This window comes from Tetrao urogallus (genome assembly GCF_951394365.1).
Source record: "Tetrao urogallus genome assembly, chromosome: 19".
NCBI lineage: Eukaryota > Metazoa > Chordata > Aves > Galliformes > Phasianidae > Tetrao > Tetrao urogallus.
This window is the reverse complement of record NC_136832.1, coordinates 1404270-1424219: the sequence shown is the minus strand read 5'-3', so window position 1 is coordinate 1424219 and position 19950 is coordinate 1404270. Positions and strand designations below refer to the sequence as shown.

General features: G+C 50.3%; 1 protein-coding gene across 1 annotated transcript; it reads right to left on the bottom strand.

Annotated features, from left to right (window-relative positions):
- Positions 1-3983: 3983 nt before the first annotated feature.
- UAP1L1 (UDP-N-acetylglucosamine pyrophosphorylase 1 like 1) lies at positions 3984-19613 on the bottom strand (the record flags this gene model as incomplete). The annotated part of the gene is made up of 9 exons (XM_079544800.1): positions 3984-4070; positions 4732-4798; positions 5527-5712; positions 7118-7258; positions 8354-8547; positions 10095-10267; positions 11453-11628; positions 13163-13367; positions 19340-19613. 9 exons carry the CDS (start codon positions 19611-19613, stop codon positions 3984-3986), a joined length of 1503 nt encoding a protein of 500 aa, XP_079400926.1.
- Positions 19614-19950: the final 337 nt, after the last annotated feature.

Below are 19950 nucleotides of genomic sequence, written 5' to 3'. Positions count from 1 at the left end.
ATGGCGGGGGGCTTGGAACTGGATGGACTTTAAAGGTCTGTTCCAACCCAAGTCACTCGATGATATAATTCTCTGCTGCCCACTTCTACTGTCACATCCCCATTTTCTGTAATGCCCCCAGTCACCCTGATATGATCACTACTTTCAGGTCAGAGGAGCTTCAGGGATGTAAGGATTTCTTTCCTCTCCTTGCCAGCCCTTGCCTTCTACATACTCTCTCTCACCACATGGCCTGACCTTGTCCAACCAGGACTTAGGCATCTTGAACAGGAAATGAGATACAAGGAGATGTTGAGAGCCCTCCTGTTCTTCTGTGTTGTGGGATCACAGGACAGACCAGTCACAAGAAGAAAAGTGACCGAGCAATTGGAAGAAGGCTGAATGTATCTGGGAAGGTGCATTTCCCACCTGCCTGGTAGGCTGCTCTGGTGGGGATGTGGGTGCAAAGGGTGCAGAAGTCACCATGACTTGTCAGGAAGTGTCCTGGTGGGAGGATGGTACCAGGCCTGCGGTGCATTGCACACACCCTCTGCTCCAGCCCACCTGGAAGCTGAGCATGGCACAGGAGACCCAAAGTTCCTCTGAATCCCAGAGGACAGAGCAGTCTAAAACATGCATCCTAACAGCCTGCATCACTCATCCCCCCACCCTGGTCCAGGGCAGACATCACAGGAACTCTGTGCTAAGAGCTCAGGGGTGTGAAAAGGCATGAATGAGACTCTGAGAGGGCAGAGTTGACTGAAGGGATTTTCAAAATAGTTTGGTACACAGCAGGATCCATACAATCCCTTCCCTACCTGCTCCTTCACAGCCCTTTCTCACATGCCCTTTGCAAAGAGCATCTTCCTGAAGGAGGAGGAGGGGCAGCACCATTTAATATTGTACACATTTAGAGCCACATTGCCTGTGTTTCTGTATTACCCACTGCCACCTCCTACATTTGGGAACCAGGTTATGTTCACATCAAGTTCACAGTTCAACAGGGAGAAAGAGTGTGGAAGCAGGCATGGATACTGCTGTAAGTGCTGGCCTAGAATTCACCTCCAGTGTGCCTAGATATTCAGTTAAGGACATCATTTGGACCTTTAAATTTGGACTCTCCTTCAGGTAGAGTCCCTAAGATAAAACTGAGAGCTAAGTTAACATCTCATGATTTCAAAAAGAAAATCACAGCTCCCAACAAATTGTTCTGGTAAGTATCAACACCGCACAAACAAGCAGAGAAACAATTCAGCAGAACCCTGACACACGCATTCACATTTCAGTATTCATTTTCCTGCCACAGCAAACTACCAATTCACATAGCTTAAAAAAGCATTAAAAAACTCCAGCAACAGCAACCTTCATATGGGTGACGAGAAAAATGTGGAATGAAATAAGTAAAGGAGAAAGAACGTCTGCTTTGGGTCTTTGCTGGGTTCAGCACTGAGCCCCCAAAAGAGAGGACAGCCTGTCACTGTGGAAAAACGACTCTGGGGGAGAATAGTGCTCTGTGAGCTGTCTGATGGAAAAACACAGCAGTGTCCAACTGCTTCGGGTATTTGCTGAGTTCCATGTCACCCTGCACATCAGCCATGGCCACTGCAGCCTCCAGCTGTGCCAGCAGTGGTGCCATGTCAGTGTCCCCCAGCTATGTGACAGCACGGTGGTGCACAGGAACAAAACCACCTGCATTTCCTCACAAACAAGGCAGACAGACACATAGAAATCACAGTAACATCTTTATTATCAAAATGCTTCATGGTCCAAAAATTTCTGGAAAACAAAACACACGAGGCATTCAGCATCCTAATTCCTCTTCTCCTCAAAGACAATCTCTAAAAACATATCAGCAGTTCAGTGTTCACACGATTAAAGCATCCACAAAATGAACTGCAGTTCAGTTTCAAAAAGCATTCTAGAAAGCATAGAAGAATCATCTTTCTTTATAGCACAGTGCAATTTAAAACAACCTGGGCCTGAACCGACGAGCAATGCTCTCAAAGATGTAATGTGATCAGTCTTGGATGCAAAACTCAACAGACAAGAATAGAAATGACCCATAAAAATGCACAATAAAAAATACAGAACTGAGCGTCAAAGACAAATGCTCAATTTCTACTAAAAATTCTACTAAAAATACTGGTTGCACACGCAGCGAGAGGTAACCAGAACTGTAATTAGCTGGTCTGCACATATAGCAGGTTAATTACTCATGTGTATGCAGATACACTTCGTATCTGTAAATTCTGCCGTCAGCATTTAGGCAGTTTGTAAAACACGAGCCTACTTACACATGATAATTATTCTCAAAGCTATTTTTATTTCCTCCAACATTCTGAATACAGCTTCATAGGAAGAATTTCAGAAATTCAATTATATAAAGGATCAATGCTTAATATCAGCATATCATACATTCCATAGTAGAAGCAGAGACATGAAACGCCTCATCTGAAACATCTTCTCCCCTTCCAGTACTTGAAGGGAGTGTATAGACAGGAGGGGGAACGGCTGTTCGTGAGGGTGGATGGTGATGGGACAAGGGGAATGGCTTTAAAGTGAGACAGGGGAGGTTGAGGTTGGATGTTAGGAGGAAGTTTTTCCCCCAGAGGGTGGTGAGGCACTGGCACAGGCTGCCCAAGGAGGCCGTGGATGCCCCATCCCTGCAGGCATTCAAGGCCAGGCTGGATGTGGCTCTGGGCAGCCTGGGCTGCTGGTTGGTGACCTGCACACAGCAGGGGGTTGGAACTGGATGAGCACTGTGCTCCTTTGCAGGCCATTCTAGGATTCTATGGTTCATCACCTTCCTTACAGCTGACTGGGGGAAATGCAGTGTGTGCTCGTCAACCCAACCCCGCTCAGCAACGCACCTGAAGCGTCCTCCTGAGGTGTGAAATGACTTTGGTGTGTAGGATCTGCTGTTGCAGAGCAGGAGCTGTGAGGCACGGCCACCCTGTGACCCCTCCGCCAAGGCTGGGCTGCTGTGCTACTGAAATTGTGCAAATTACCTTCCTTCGTTAGTTGATATGTCATAGTCTGTAACCTAGGATAAGAGCAAGGCATCTAAAGAGTTATTTCCTTAACTGAAAAAGTGCTGGAGAAGCGCTCCACTGGAAACTGCAGAAGCTGAGGCGTTTTACTGTTACATTGCTTACATTGGGATTAAGCCTCAAATTCTCCCTCACAGTTTGTTCCTCCTGTCACTGTCACCTTCAGGCACTTCACAGGAGCGCCTCCCTGAGGGATGGTGTATGTACAAACGGAAAAGTGGAAAGCAAAATAAATGATTGTCCTAAGAGAGGAAGAGAAGGCTGTTGTGAAGAGTTCTCAGCCTTCTTCTTTGTCCTCTTCCCCACCTGCAGGTCACTGCAGCTGTAAAAAGCAATCACTCTGAGCTGAGTATTTACTTAGTTTTCTTGGAGTGCCACCACAGAGCCTATATATGCAAGCCAGTCTCACTGCTGCAGGGTCCACATCTCAAGCAAACACAGAAGGCCCCAAGTGCAGCACACTCCTCCATACACACTGACTGTAGGATGTGAATGCTGAACTGCATCTCCTGACCAGCAGAGCTTAAAGCAAACAAGCAAACATACACAAAAAATAACAACAGCGCAAACAAGGTACAAAGGTGGGCACTGCAGAGATCTAATGCGCATGAATGCAAAGCTGACTGATTAGATTCCAGCTGGCTCTGTTATAAATCTGTATGCACTAGAGAAAGGAAATATAAAATCTGTCTGGTACCTGGAAAGTATTAATTGTCATTCATATCACTGTTGACAAAACAGATCAAGGTAAAAGGCTCAGACTTCAAAGTCACCAAACAGATCTGCTGAGTGGGCACAGATGTGTATATGTATATGCAACTGTTGCAAGGATTTGGCATCAACCTAATACTGCAAAGCAAGTTTTCATAAGGCACTTCATTTTAGTAGGGTCAGTTCTTATAATTGCTCTGACAGACAAGCATCTGATTTGAGGGGAGAAGACCTCCCTCCTCTTCAAGAACTTCCTAGCATTTCTGCTTTGTCTTCATCGAGTATAAAGGGAGAACAGAAGTCTTTGTTCTTCATGTACACCTCCAGACCCTGAGAACACATGAAAATCATCAGGTTAGGTTATAACACATCGTATTGGCCACGTGTACTGTTTCAAAGTCTCTATAACATTTACAAAGAACGACTGACTCCCAAAGTTAAAGGCCGCACAAAGGACAGACAACAGAACTGCTCCCCAGGGAGAGTAGAAAGCACTTCAGCCATACGACCAGAGTTTGTGAAGGAGAGCATGAACTGTAGAACAGTGGAGCTCAGGAACGAGCCCTGCTGAGAAGGGAGAGGCGAGGGGCAGGGTGTTCTGAACTCATACTGGAACGATCCTAGCAACGAAAATCACACTGACTCACCTCTGTTTTATTCTTATAAGGCACCAAGTGTGGTGAGCCAGCTCCCTGCAGACAGCAACTTAGCAAAGAAGGTTTTCATCCAGTGGATCTCAAAGTACTGATGAGTCCTAACGCAACTTCACCACCTCATTACATCTCTCATTTTAGAAATTGCTAAAACCGAGGTATGTGAAGACTGAACAAACTGCTCAAGAATAAGCCACAATGGAACCACAAATATAACACAAGTCCTAGCTCCCTTTGCCTTACCATTTCTGAGCAAGCACAGGCTAATGAAATCTCTCTTCTGCAAAGAAATCATGCATGCTCTTAAAAATTTTATTTCCATAGATAATTATTCTCACCTCTCCAAAGTAAGACACTAATGGAGAAATCTCACACAAAGCCGGAGGATCTTCGGTTCCTGAAAGACTGAGCATGAGAACACTGGGTTAACTTCTTGCTCTGCTTACAGTCTGTTATCTTCGAAGGTTTGTCAAGAGTAAGAAGAGATCCAGAAGGATACAACATTTGTTATATTCACATGCATCAGGTGTCATTTGAATATAAACTATGAAAATGAAAGGAAATTAGCAGGTTCTCATCAAAACAATTACATGGCTTTTTAAAAGGTACTTTTCAAATGAAATGAACAGCTTCTGGGTTTATTAAGCTGTCATTTGATGAAGTAATTGTCCCACGTAGTAAAAGCAGGAAGTGTATGAATTGGTAATGGCTATAATATCCATCTGAGACTCTGCTGGGCTTTAAAAACTGGGATCACAATCAGAAGAGGCAGGGATGACCACAAATTGCAGTTCCTTGGGCTGGTTACATCCTGAGTGATAGAAAAGTCTGCTTCTATCTAAGGCAGTTGTCTGACTGTGTTCAAGTTGCTATAGGAGGAGTTGACTTGTGACCCCCAAGGCAGGAATCTTTGCCAGTGCTAAAGCAAAGGGTACTGTGCATTAAAGTACTCGCAGCACTAATGGAGCAGTAGCTGTAAGAGGATGTTTGGAGAAGGCCAGCTGAACAGAGCTCACACCAGTGTTCAGACAAGTGCTCTGAACTGTGTAGCACAGTGTGCATCCATCAGCCAGCCGTCAGGCTCGGGAAGCCACAGGCAAAGAAGCTGCAGAGAACATCACTGAGGTTCACACCTGAGATCCTCTGGTATCCTGCAGCCATCTGCATCCAGAAACCTGGCCCCAGCCTTGAGAGCCCAGCGGTAGTGCTGGGCCAGGAGGGCCTGCCGAGCAGTGGTAGGGTTGTCTTTCTCAGCTGTGTCTGCATTTTTTAACGGTGAGAACTCCTCTTCTCTCAAAACTTCAAATGCCACAAAATTCCTATCAGCAAAGGAGAGAAAACAAGAATAACGAAAAACAAAGCTAGCTATCAGCTTTGTTCTCAGAAAAGATGCAAAACCAGCTTTCATGGGGAAGTGCTCATACATATTTTAACAGGCAGTGATGTACACAGCCTGGGGCAGAGTCAAGCTAAGGAAAGTCCATCTCCCATCTGAGGAGCAAATAAGAACCAGGGCTGTATGACAGAAAAACAGAAGGAGGTGCGATGCCTGACGCTTAGATACATGGCAGTGTATATGATACATGCTGCTCACAGCAGAGCCCTGCACCCCTGCCTTAAAGAAAGTCACTCTGCGTGGCAGCCTGGGGGAAGCAGTGACTCAGGACGGCAGTTTCCAGGTGTGAGTAAGCGATACAGGAGGACACACAGTCAGATGCATGTACAGAAGTTTACCAGAAAAGGGAATGCAAATAAAACCACAGCAGCACCTTCATGTTTCTGTACTTCGCACACGAAGAGCATCTGCCAATTTTTTCCGCATTATCAACAAAGTACGTGAAGTAACATGAAAAAACCATGAAGTAACCACTTGCAGTTGTTTCAAAATCCATAGCTCTGCATTATTTTCACCACACTGACTTTGCTTTCAAGTACGTTTCCTTACAGATTGCATGCCAGGAAATGGAGACCAGGGTTCAAACCTTATCTCCTTCACCTACAGTAAATCCTCTTAAAACAAAAACACTATCTCCAAACAAGATATTTCAGTTTACCTAAGGTCTCCTTTTTGCTCTCGTTGTTAATTTCAACCTAGAACAGAATCTTTGTTGCTGAATTCTGGGCTTTGGAAAAGAGGATTCACAAACTTACGGTGAATTCCTAAATTATTAGAAGTCCCCATTCACTGCACACAAAGTACTGTCAGCCCCACAGCACCACCGTGCTGTGTCTTAGATATTGGCCAGGCAGCTTTTCCAGTTCCTACAGCAACAGATCTTATCCCCAGGGGCTCGAGCGACCTGTTCTCTGAACACAAAGGTGTGAATCGGCCCCAGCTTCTCATGCACCTAAAACCCAACAAAAGCTGCAGTTGTCATGGAAACCACGATTATGAAAGGTCCGATTTCTGAGAACCTGAACATTCCAACATGCCCTTGTATTAAATGCTGGCTATGCTCTGTTTCCTGCCTTCTTCCTCTCCTAGGGCCAGCAGAAGGAGAGCCAAACAAACCACCCTCAGCAGAATGAACGATTCCCGAAGAACTGCACACAAGGGCTCAGTGAATGCACTGTCAGGGCCTGCAGTTACTGCCATGCTGAAGCCTGGTAGATCCAACAGGCTCTCTAACACAAACTACACAAATCTGTCAAGATCTTCTACAGCTTACAGTCATTCAAACAGAAAATGAAAAGGGGGAAAAAAAGATCACTTCTGCCACTAACTTAGAGAACTGGAACACATCAAACACAAACTTCTCCAGCTTTATTCCATTCGGTTTTAGCGGTTTTACCAGATTTCCCTCCTCGTCAATGTAAGGCACCTTCTTTATGGCCACGTGGTGCTTCAGCTGGGACTCGTGTTTTCTGCAAAAAGGAGGACAAACAAGTTAATTTGCTTCGTGCCCAATAAAAAAGAGAAGTACATCTCTGGGAAGCTGATGGCTTATTACTACTCCAGGTCTTATCTCAACTATTGTGGATGCTGACTTAAAGTCACATCCAGGAAACACTTCACTGAGCAAAGTAGCCCAGACAGCTGCACAGCAGGCAGCCAAGGCACTCCACTGCTAATGACAGCATGACATCATAGGGTAAAGCAAAAGGTGACGGAGTGCACAGCTGCAATCACAGGTAGAGGGAAAAAAGCTAACCCAACTGTTATTTGACCAGAACGAAAATGGAGCAGGGCAGATCCTTCACACAAAGGGATCAAGCTCTTCTGGAATTCTGGAGTCTCCTTCTCTGGAGATGTTCAAGACCTGCCTGGATGCCGACCTGTGCGACCTGCTGTAGGGAACCTGCTTTGGCAGGGGGTTGGACTCCATGATCTCTGGAGGTCCCTTCCAACCCCTACAATTCTGTGATTCTATGATTCTGTGATTCTGTGATTCTGCCTGCCTCAGGATTGACAGAAATAAAATTAGGTCTCCCTTAACTGTCCCCACACCTTCAGACTACATCAGTTTCATATCCTCCCACAGCAACAATCCCCACAAGAACACAGTACCTCCAGCCCAGGGTCAGAGCCATAACAAACAGAAGAAAGCTGCTCACTGAATGCCAGCTATCACACTCCTGTTTCCCAGCTCCAAGGTGCAGTCCTCTGCCAGCCACCCCCCCACCCAACTGTGCAAAGGGACACAGCACGGCTGACATTCCTACTGAAAATACTCAAAGCTGTGCTCAGTGATGCGGCCCATGTGGCTGCTCAACCCTGCAAGCCTAGGAAGGTCAAAGCACTGGTTTATCCCAGGTGATTTAGCTACAGCAAAGCACGCAAACCCTCCACTGGATAAGGCATAAAGACCATGCTGGGGTGACCAACAGCAGACACAGCTGTGTGGGACTTTCTGGAGGAGTGAGGAGGTGAAGAGCAGAGTAGGAAACATCCGTAACTACGACATGGGAAACGGGAACATCCGCCATGCACAGCTGCCTGGCAGTTCTGCTGGAACTTACTGGGCCACTGTCTGCAGAAAGTCAACAGTGAAGAAATGGTTGCAGATATTGCCAACGCTGTACATCAGCCCCCCATCAGGCCTTTGCTGCTGCGCAGTCTCCGGGCTGATCTCGCTGTACTCCACCACATGAGAGACCCCATCCACGCGGCACACCACCCCTATAGGCTCTGTGGGGTAGGCCTTCTCCACCACCTGCAGCCACAGGACAGAGGCTCATCACAAGGAGGAAGAAACCGCCAGCAACATTCCAACTGCCAAGCACAAACTGACCTGCAATACTTGGCTGTACACACGGTGCCTCACAAACACAAGTAAGATAATACTGAGTACACCGAGTAGCCTGGAGATGTATTCTTCCCAACAACCTGGTACAAAAAGCAGTACGTGACCACTCCATGGCACAACTGCTCAGAAGACACTCTGCAGTTAAAAGAAAGCCACCTCCAGTCAGCTGGTTGGAGCAGCACACTGTGAGGCACTTTTCCTATCAAGGTCTTTTAACTGGGACTTGGAATTAAATGAAGAATGTTAAATCTATCAGCCTTTAGCTCCCTGCTTACATGAACAGTGATGATTAAAGCAACAGAAACCTGTATTGAACATCAGGAGACCTGCTGATTCTGAGTCACAAAACCAAGCTCTTCTGGCTTTTGCCATCTATCACAGTGGGATATAAGCAGTGCCTTGATTAGAATTAAAGTTGTGTTTACAAAACACAACCCAGTCCAATAAGGCTTCCAGATATCTCAGGAACACACAAAAGGGAAGCACTTTCAGTTTGTAGGGTTCCTGTGCAATTACAGTCCCTGCTTTAATAGAAGTTTAATTTTTCTGTTATGACCTAGATGAGGGGATTGATCGCCCTCACTAAATGTGCAGATGACACCACCCTCCTAAGGAGGAATCTGAACAGACTGAGCTAAGGCCAATGGAATGAAGTTCAACAAGACCAAGTTCCAGGTCCTGCACTTTGGCCCCAGCAACCCCATAAAGTGCTGTGCTCGGTGCTGGGCCCTCACTGCACTGCAGACACGGAGGCCCTGCAGCGTGTCCAGAGATGGGCATGGAGCTGTGAGGGGTCTGGAGCACAGGGGTGATGGGGAGCGGCTGAGGGAGCTGGGATGGGTCAGCGTGGGGAAGGGGAGCTCAGGGGAGATGGCAGCGCTCTGCTACTGCTGAGAGGAGGCTGTGTGAGGCGGGGTCAGCCTCTGCTCCCAGGTAACAACAACAGGACGAGAGGAAATGGACTCCAGTTGCACCAGGAGAGGTTCAGGCTGAATACTGGGAAACATTTCCTCTCCGAAAGAGTGTTCAGGTATTGGAACAGGCTGCCCAGGGTGGTGAAGGAGTCGCCGCCCCTGGAGGTGTTCAAGAAACATTTGGATGTTGTACTAAGGGACGTGGTTTAGTGGGGAAACGGATGGGGGTGGGAGGTGGACGGCTGGACTGGATGATCTTGGAGATCTTTTCCAACCTTAGTGACTCTGTGATTCTATGTTACCAACCCTGTTATCCATTCTACTTTGGGAAGAGGGAAGGGAGTGCTACAAGAACACTCTCAGGAAGGGGACTGTGAGTTCAAACAGGCATTTCAGACTGCCACGTCTAAGTCTGCCCTGAGCAAGCCACCACTGGGCAGAGATCTCAGCACATCCAAGCTCAACCTGAGATCTTAACTCTGCTCACCCCCCACGGTCTTAACTCTGCAGGCAATCAGCCCAGCGTGAGCACCACCTCACCTTGGCACCACAATCTGCTCCTCTGGAAACACAGAAGCCTATGAAGACTGGATCTGCCATTTTGACAAGAATGTTGTCTACACAGTACACATGGACGTACTGGATACCACGCTGCTTCATGTCATCCAAGATCTTATTATCCACCAAAGCACGATACAAGCCACCATTGCCATCTATAACACAGGAGAAAAGAGGAGGCCCTGGTTAATTAGTGACTTTGCAAAGTTTATTTCATGACTAATAGAGCAAAGGCTAAAAGCCCTAAAGAAATTTTCCTGAATAGCAGAGCAGGAAATGTTTTCTAGCCAAGAGTCAGTGCCAAGGGGTTTCACTTCCAGCTCTGATGCAGGCTCAGTTCAGACAAGGCTGTCTCCCTCCACAGCCCAGTTCCACATCTGCAAAGCAGGGCTATTGGTATCAGCCTCACAGGGAAGCATTACGAAAGTTGAAAGTGCTGTGAGACCCTCAGAGGAAAAACACTGAAGCTCAAAACACTATGTAATGGGCTGTGACATTTCTTCTCTTCCAGTGCAGTGCAAAAGCACATTTAAAACAGCCTGGAGAAAGAAAGACTAAAGTCAGTCCTTTATCCTCTGTGTATTTCACCCTCCCACCGCCCCCCCCAACTCCATTTGCACATTTGTTCATCACAGATCATCCTTTCATGGCCACCCCGTTAGCACTCCTGTCTGCTCTGAAGAACCATCCTGCAGCCACAGAAGTCACAATACTGCAACACAGCCCCAGAAGGACTGCCCTCCCCATCACCTCACCTCTTGCCATGTCCAGGTCCAGAGAAAAGGAGAACTTTTCAACATGAAACATTTCAATAATTTTGGAAGGAGTTTGTCTTCTTGCTGCCTGCTGTTTTTTCCCCCATTTCTCACTATCAGCCCTGAAAAGGAGCCTTCAGCCAGGTGGGTTTTCTCCACAACCTGACAGCATCACTTCTGAGCAGCCAGAAGCTCCGAGCTGGGGGGGAATGGAGCTGCTCTACTGACAGCTTCATCCTGCGAGGCAGCACCCCAGGGACTGCATCCTGGGGCCTCTTCCCTTGAGTATACACACAGCCCTGCTCACGCAGGCTGGTCCAACACCACAGCAATCCCACTCTTCCTAATCCTGCCAATATTCCCAAACTTTGATTTAAAGCCATGCAATGTGGACAAGACTCCAGCAAGTACTAAACAGAGGTTGCTACATTCCTGATTACCATCCCGAAACATCTAACAGAACTCTCCCATGCTAACTAGAGGCATTGACACTGACCTCCCAAGGCTGCTCCTGTGTGCCAAAGATAGCTAACAATGATTTTCAACACAGGCTACTGCACCAAATAAGGGCTAACAGCAAGGTACCTGGAGCCATAGCAATTTTCCCCTTCTCCTCCAAAATGGCCTTCCCATCAAAGGTGACAGCTGGCAGCATCCTCTGTTCAAACATGATCACATTGGATTTATCCAGGTTGAAGTATCTGTGTTTTACAAAGAACTCCTCTGTTGGCCTCAGCGTGAACTCACTTGTCATGATGTACCTGGTAGGAGCAGGTGCAGAGCAAGGAACAAGAAAAAGAAAAAACTACAGGTGGGACATGGAAGGGAGAAAACCTCAGGATGTTAAATGAGAGACAGCGGGGTATCTTGAGATCTGCTGCTCAACTACGTGCCATTTCTCCACAACCCATCCTGCAGGAAGGCTGTGCAAGGACTCAAGAGCAATCCTACCCAGGGGCTCAGCTCCACCCAGCCCAGAAAAGCGCTTCCCTAAATGTGCATAACATCTGCAAGTCAGCTCCAAAACAGTGTGCAGAATGGCATGAAAGGTTCATTCACTTCAGTTTCAAATCAAAACCAAGGACATCAGCTGCTCCTCATACTCCTTCCCTTCCAGACCCTCTCCCACCTCTGTAGCCCTCCAGTAGTTTTACGCCTTTATGCTGTGGCACTCAACCCTGCACACAGTGCTCCAGGAGAGGCTACACCAGTGCAGAGCAGAGAGCATCACGTAGCTGCCAAGCCCTTCAACAACTCAGTACAGGTGTATGTGGTCCTCTGCTAGCACAACAGAATATCCATAGTCTGCACAGGAGGGCCTCATACACACTGGTTTACATTTCTGCAGCACAGTAGATACTGTCCTCCAGGGTATTGCAGCAGCCAGCTGTCTCTTCAACCCAAGGGAGGTAAACTAAACATTATCAGCAGATGTTGCTGATGGCTTCCAACAGCACCAGGCATGGATACATTTGCAATTTGGGTCAGGTATATGTAGCTTTAGAAAGAAACATACAATCTGGAGTTGAATCACCTTCAGATTCCTACTTGTAAAACCATGTGTCATCCTGAAGACCTGAGACATACAGGCTCTTTCATTCTTCCCACACCCTGCCTCAGACCAGACAGGGACTTTGTAATGGTATCTCTATAAGCTAAGGGTGAGCACCCAGCAGAAAACATTCCCAGAGCCAGGCAGCAGTGCCTTTCTCTCTCTCACCCACCCAATCTCAGAGGGAACTGACGTTCTGCACCTTGCAGAGCTAAGCTCTGTGGAAGCCTGGAGGCTTTTGAAAGCTACGGGCATCCAGGAGAGAAGGCAGATAGCTGCAAACAACAACAGCAGGAGGCAGCCTAAAAATGGAGCACGGCAAGGATTTACTATTGAGGAAGGGAAGAGCTTTATGCTCTGCCTGAAGATACACGCAGAGCTTCTCAGTATGGTGTGATTTCTCTCTCCAGAGAGGAACCTGAGAAAGCACAGCACAAACATACAAATCTCTCACGAGCGATCTGAAACAGGCACTGAAAAGTGCTGTTTCCTGCACTGTAAGGTCTGTGCTTGAAACAGACACAGCACAGTGGTCAGTGACTGCAGGGCAGTGCTCACTGCAGGCACTGTTGGTGTTCACTGCCCACCCCGAGCTCCTCTTCTAGCTGCTGGGATCACGCATGCTGCCAAAATCCCCTGGCATGTCTCTGCTGACACCTGTCAAGGCACTTCTAGAAGACAAGGCAGGCAAGACTGCAAAGCAAAGACCCCCTTACAGCGGGTCTGTGGTTCAGCCCACCTACCAGGGCACGGTGCACTGGCAGTGGTGCCTCTGGCCAGCGAGTTGCTCCACTTTTCGGATTCTTTCTGCTTGGATCTGATACAAGGTTTTGCCACTGGGCAGTCCCACGTTGTACATGCCCTTGGGGTAGCTCACTCCCAGGCGGGTTCCTTGTCCTCCAGCCAGCAGCAGCACTGCCACTTTGTTCTGTGAGATCTGCTGCAAACCTTGAACGGGAGAAAGAAGTCAAAGAGAACATGAGAATCACAAAGACGGCCCACATCCTGTGCCCTTCCCCTGAGCCCTTCTACAGAGCTCAGGCAACAGCCAGAAGCTGTTCCATGCCAACTGCTGGTAGTTCAGAGAGCAGAAGGGTGCTGTATGCCACATTAAAACAAACCTCCTCTCTGATACACTTTTCCCTTATCTGAAGCAGCAGATGGTGTAACAACAGGAAACAGCTCTGAGTGCAGCTCAGCATGTTCACACTGGACATTAGAAATGATTTACTGGGAAAGTGGTGCATCCCTGGAAAAGACCTGCAGAGAATGGGGGCAACTGTACCTTGGGGTTGTCAAGACTCAGACAAAGCCCTGCTGAGCTGCCCTAGGGCTGGGGCAGTTCTGTTTCAAACAGGGACATCTTTCAACACTCAGACTAAAAGACACAGGGACCAAAAACACTGCTTTAGAAAGAAATCGGAATCGTAATTTTTATGCTTTAAATAATCATCTGTTCAAATGAGAAGTAAGAAGGAAAAATACCAACTGCTGCTGGAAAAACATGTCTTGGTTTTAATTTTGTTTAAAAATCTAGCTTCCAGCACTAGGAACACAGATGTAAGTGTCCCCTGTCACTGTAGCAATACTGTCGACTCTCCCTGCAATGTAGGACAATGTTTCTGCCTCCATATTCTGTCTCCCTGCAGATCACCACGCTGGGTCAGGTGGCCTGCAGGAAGCAGCACTGCCATCACTGCTGCAAACAGGTCTAGGAATTCATAGGATCACAAAACTTTGGTTGCAAGGGACCTCTAGAGATCTGTAGCCCAACCTCAGGTTTCAAGTGGGGGTAGGAGAGCTTTCTAGCGGGAAACCTGCACCTTGGGTCTGGGGGTTTCAAAGTTTCAGAAGGTTCTTGGCTAAACAGGAAAGCCTGAATGCTTTAAACTTAAAAAGGCATAGACAACAGTACTGTGAGAGCTGTACACTGAAACACGCAGCTCTGCTACAGCAAAGCTCCGACATCTGAGCTCCTTAGCAGTCATGAAAGCAAAAGAAGCACACGTGTGTGTAACAAAGCCCAAACAATTCGTGGCTCCCCCGCATCTTTACTGCAAAAGATGTAACAAAGCACAGAGCAGCTCTCAGGTACTGGCTGTGTCACTGCGGTTTGCTACCAGCTGCTGCTGAGTGCTTGGCACACTGTTTGCATTGGCTGCTGGACAGGTGCCTCATACAGCCCCTGCTGTAGCAGGAAACCTGCACACCAACCCAAAGGATGGAGGGGCAAGCAGTTAAACACCAGCTCAGGGATTGGCAGGGATGAGAAAATTATCAGCTGGGATTAGAAAGCAAAGCTAAACTCTGCTCAGTGTGGGTCACAGCGGTGGCAAGGAATGGAAAGTCACCCCTGTGACTGAAGCAGTGGGTATTACTGTGAGCGAAATGCAGCTGCACACATCCTGCTGTTGTCTCCCATCCCTGTATCCCAGGAAAAGGGAAAACAACCATTATGGTTCTGTTGAGCTCAGCCAGCACAGCTAGCTGCTACTTTGCAAACAAAGTGTTGCCTCTTGTGTTGTCAATTTATCCCTGGACAAACTTGACTGCGTCTCCTCAGTAATGACAAGCCTCTCATAAAGCAAGATAAACAGTGGTGTCTGAGCAAAGAACAGCCCTCAGCCATTACCACTGGCAAGAGCAGGCTTCTTGTCACACCCGTGACCAAGGACTGCACAGAATGAATTATTCTCCAGTGGCAGCCAACTACATTAAAAACCCAACAGCTGGTTGTGGGCACAGAGGCCGAGCAACGCTCAGCAGCAGCAGGACAGAGCCGGCCATGGCTGCACAAGTGCCACAGAACTGCAGTATAAGACCTTCACTGCAGACAGTGCATAGGTACAACACCACGCAGGTGGCTCCAGAGACTTGCTTCTCTGGATACAAGAAGTGCCTGGCTCATTCATAGCTGCACCAGCTGTGCTGAACTGCTGCCTCACTGGGACATACCCCAAGTCACAGAGCAGCTGCAGCGTGGGCTCACAGCCTCTGTCCCACATGGGGCATTTAGCTTCTCTGTCCTCCAAGCCTGAGAGCACACTAGTGTTTGTCCTTGTAGAGGGCAGGGATCTCTTATCTCTGAATTGGAGAGATGGACTATTCAGTGGAGAAGGAATGGGTTGGATGGTCGCGGCCAGATGGTTGTGGTCAGCAGCTCCATGTCCAGGTGAAGGCGGTGATGAGTGGTGTCCCCTGGGGGGCCAAACTGGGACTCTTCATCATCTTTACCAGTAACACAGGCAGCGGGATTCAGTGCACCCTCTGCAGTTTGCAGATGGCACAAAGCTGAGTACAGCTGATACAACAGAAGGAAGGGATGCCATCCAGAGGGACCTGGGCAGGCACGAAAGGTTGGCCCATGTCAACCTAATGAGGATCAACAAGGCCAAGTGTGAGGAGCTGCATTGGGTTGGGGCAATCCCAGGCATTTATACAAACTGGGGGAACATCTTCTTGAGAGCAGCCGTGCAGAGAAGGACGTGGGGGTCCTGGTGGGCACAGAGCTGCACACGAGCAGCAGTGTGCGCCCGCAGCCCGGGAGGCCAGCAGCACCCTGGGCTGCACCAACAGAGGGCTGGCAGCGGGCAGGGAGGGGATTGTCCCCCTCTGCTCTGCCCTCGTGAGGCCCCATCTGCAGTACTGCGTCCAGGCCTGGGGCCCCCGGCACAGGAAAGACGTGGGGCTGCTGGAGCGGGTCCAGAGGAGGCCACGAGGACACTCAGAGGGCTGCAGCACCTCTGCTGCAAAGACAGGCTGAGGAGCTGGGGGTGCTCAGCCTGGAGGAGAGCAGGCTGCGGGGAGACCACACTGCAGCCTTCCAGTTCTTCGGGGGAGCTTATAAACAGCAGGGAGAATGACTTCTTACACTGCGTGATAGTGGCAGGACAGGGGAGAATGATTTTAAACCAAAAGAAGGGAAATTTAGGTTAGATGTTAGAGGGAAATTCTTTACCCAAAGGGCAGTGAGGCCCCAGCACCGTGCCCAGAGCTGTGCTGCCCCATCCCTGGAGGTGCCCAAGGCCATGGATGGGCCCTGGGCATCCTGAGCTGAGGGGCAGCCAGCCCATGGCAGGGATGGGACTGGGAGCTGTGAGGTCTCTCCCATCCATCTGTGCTGCAATTCTGTGATGCTATGATTCTTAATAAAATAAGGACAGCATCTGAAAGCATCTGTGCTTGATTTATGTCATTATCCATAATGCTGCCTAGAAAGTGACCACTTCATGTTTGTGTTTAAGACCCAGAAAGCAAGTCTATATGTGCTAAGACTTATGTCTCAGAGACAATGACAGATGGATTATTTTTTTTTTAATCTTTTTAACTGCTTAAAAATATCTTGGATGTTCTCAAGAATAACTTCTGAATTGATTGGATCCTCTGAGAATTGCTTTTTAATCACAAAAAGGGGAAGAGGAAAGGTCAAGAGAACAGTGTTGTCACTCTTTGGTCTTCACCTGAAGATGACATGCTGCTGCAGGTGGGAACTGCCAGGAGTTCAAACGCCCGCTCACAAAGCATGGCGAGCTCAGCTGAGGGGTGACACCAATCCGTGGGGGAAAGGCTGCACAGAGACATGCAGCCCCTGGTCAAGGCGGCTGGCAAGCTGGGCATGAAGGCCTGGCTGGGACCAGGTCCATTCTGCTCACGTCCCAGCTCAATACCACCAGAAGTTCACTCGAAAGGAAGGACCTTGGGAGCCTGCGTCCTCCCAGGGCACAGAAGGAGGAAAGCCAGAGCCAACGCCGCTCACTGCCACTGAACGCAGCCTGGGCTCTGCAGCACGCCCTGGGCAAAGGCACCGCTCGCATACCAGCCTCCAGGCCATCACTGCTGGGGGTCAGCACCACAAGGTCTCGCTCCCAGGGATTAAACTGCACCGTAAAAAGCAATGCCGTGTGAAATTTAAAAACTGCGTCCCCCTCTCCTGGTGGAAATCAGAAGCAGCCTGCAGGCTAGACAGGGATCAGGGCAGTCTGGATTCTAGGCTCAAGTGACTTCTGTGGGGTGCTGGCAGTCAGTCCAGTCACATGGGGCCTTCCAAATTCCCACCGGTGAGAACTGCTTGCAGCAAGGAAGGCCGGCCTCACACTTTGCCTTGCTCACTGCTGACACTGGCACAAGTCAGCTGGGCCTCTCTCTGGCCTGGAGCTGCAGACGAAGAGCCTAGCTGTCTAGTTTAGTAAAGCAGTTAAATTAACTGTGCAGCTCTGACCTAGATCAGTCCACCCCTAAAATTCATTGCTTCTCAATTTGACACGCTCAAGCCTGAAGCAGCAAGCACGATCCTCACAGGTCTGCTTCCAAGCCCTCCTTGGCACTCCTGTGTGGCTGCTGTGGGCTGCTGCTGCCACTCCACTCCGATCAGGGAGGCTCTGTGCAGAAAGGCCCTGTGGGACGTCAGCACCGCTGCTGGGTAACCTGGCTGGGCACAAACGCTGTGACCACTAACCAGGAGCCAGCCCAGGCACATGGCAGAACTGATGCCGGACCCCAAAGAGCTCTGCCCCAGCAGCAGGGCAGCTGCTTCATCACCACTCGGCCCCATCTGGGGAGTCTGACACATCAGAAAAGCTCTTCAGCTCTGGAACCTCATCACTTCTATTTCTGCATTTTTGTTTCCGTTTGGAAATTTTTACTCCTCTGCCCACGTGGCCCCACGTCTTCACTGGCTGTTGTGGGTCAGGACTGTGCAGATGGTTGCCACACTTCAGGATACTCCTTTGGCCACAGCTGTCTTTCTCTTGTTTTCTTTCAATTTTGCATTGATTTACTTATCAAACAGCACTGCTGTATTTTGTAAAGAAAAAGGGGATATGAAGAAACAGGATGTACACTCAGAAAAAAAGCACGAGATGTGTAATACACACATGATGGGGAGGGGGAAACACAGCACCCCACTGCACACAGCCCAGGTCTGAGCACCACCTCTCCCATCAGCCCAATCCTTCATGGTCCCAGGACATGACCAGGGAAAGCTGCCAGCTCCAAAAACAGTGGCCTGGCAAGCCATGCAGTGCTCAGCAGCTCACCAGAGGGATGCGGGCAAGCCAGATGGATCGGCCTGGCCAGGCACACGGTGTCTCCTACACTACCTGCCACGTCAGCACTTCTCTACTCTGCTCTCTATTCTCATCTTCCTCCCAGGACAGAGGCCCTGTGCTAATGCTGCACTGCCCTCAGCACAGCTGCAGCCCACGAGGCAGCGCGTGCTCTGCTGCAGCTCTGGGTCCAGCAGCAAGGCTCACTGTCTATATTTTTGTGAACACTGCCGTTCCACGTCCCGCCAACCTCGTGCCTCTCCAGTCTGTGCCGCTGCATTTAATTGTTTGAAGCGTGAGTTAAATATGTTGATCCCAAGTGCCTCGGCAACCCTCGTTATGAGCTGGGGACCCGACAGGCCATCTTCAGGGCTGGGCATGGCGAGTCCCCACGCCAACAGAGCAGTCACCGCGCTGCCTGCCTCGCCGACATCCTGCCCTCCTGCACGTCGACACCACGCGCTGTGACAGTCACCACGGCTACACAGCTCACACCGGCCCATGGCCGCCGCCCCGACGTGACGCCGCTCTGCCGCGGGGATCCCGCTGGGCGCAGCGCTGAGCCGGGAGCCATCGGGGCACGGCAGCCTCGAGCAGCGCCGGGGATGGCAGCGCACGGGCAGCACGGGGCGGCTCGCGGGCAGAGAACGCTCTCTATTTCTGGCATTCCGTCGTGCAAGCGCTGCGCTCGCGAGTCCGCCCTGACAGCACCTTCCTGCCAACCTCAGCAACAGCCGCGGCCTCCGCAGCCTCACCAAAACCCAGCGGTTCAAGAGACAACGCTTCTTCGCCGGGCCGAGCAGCACCGCCTGCGGCCGCTCCGATCCCCGCGCCCGCTCCCCCCGGCGGCGATCCCCCCCCCCCCCGCCCGCTCACCTTCGTCCTCCCAGCGCCGCAGCGCGGCGGGGCCGCAGTGCCGGGCGCTGCCCAGGAGCGCGGCGGGCAGCGGCTCCACGCGGCCGTCCAGGCGCTCCGGGTTCTCCCGCTGCCGGGCGCAGGCCGCCGCCAGCCGGCAGTGCTCGCCCAGCCCGGACGGCAGCGCGGCCAGCAGCTCCGCGCGCTGCGCCGGGTCCAGCTCGGCCCAGAAGCGCAGCAGGTGGCCCTGCCCGGCCCGCTCCAGCCGCGCCCGCACCTCCTCGGGCGGCTCCATCCTCGTAGCGCTGCCGAGCGGCCGCGGCGATCCCGGGAGGCGGCGGGGCGGGGCGGGGCGGCCGCCTGCCCCTGCTCGGCTCTTCGGCTACCGCTCCGTCTCCTCTTCCTCTTCCTCTCCGTCTTCCTCCCCTCCCTCCGCGCGCCTCCCGCCCGGCCCTGCAGGGCACGCGGCTGTCGGCTCTGCGCCTGTTGAGGCGAAAGGCGTTTGGCTGCTCACGTCCTCCGCCGAGGATATTGGAGGAGCTGGGAACTTCGTGCTCGGGAAACTGACGAGGATGACACCCGTTCTTGCATTTCCACACGAAGCAGCAAGCTCTCGGCATTATTTCAGCACG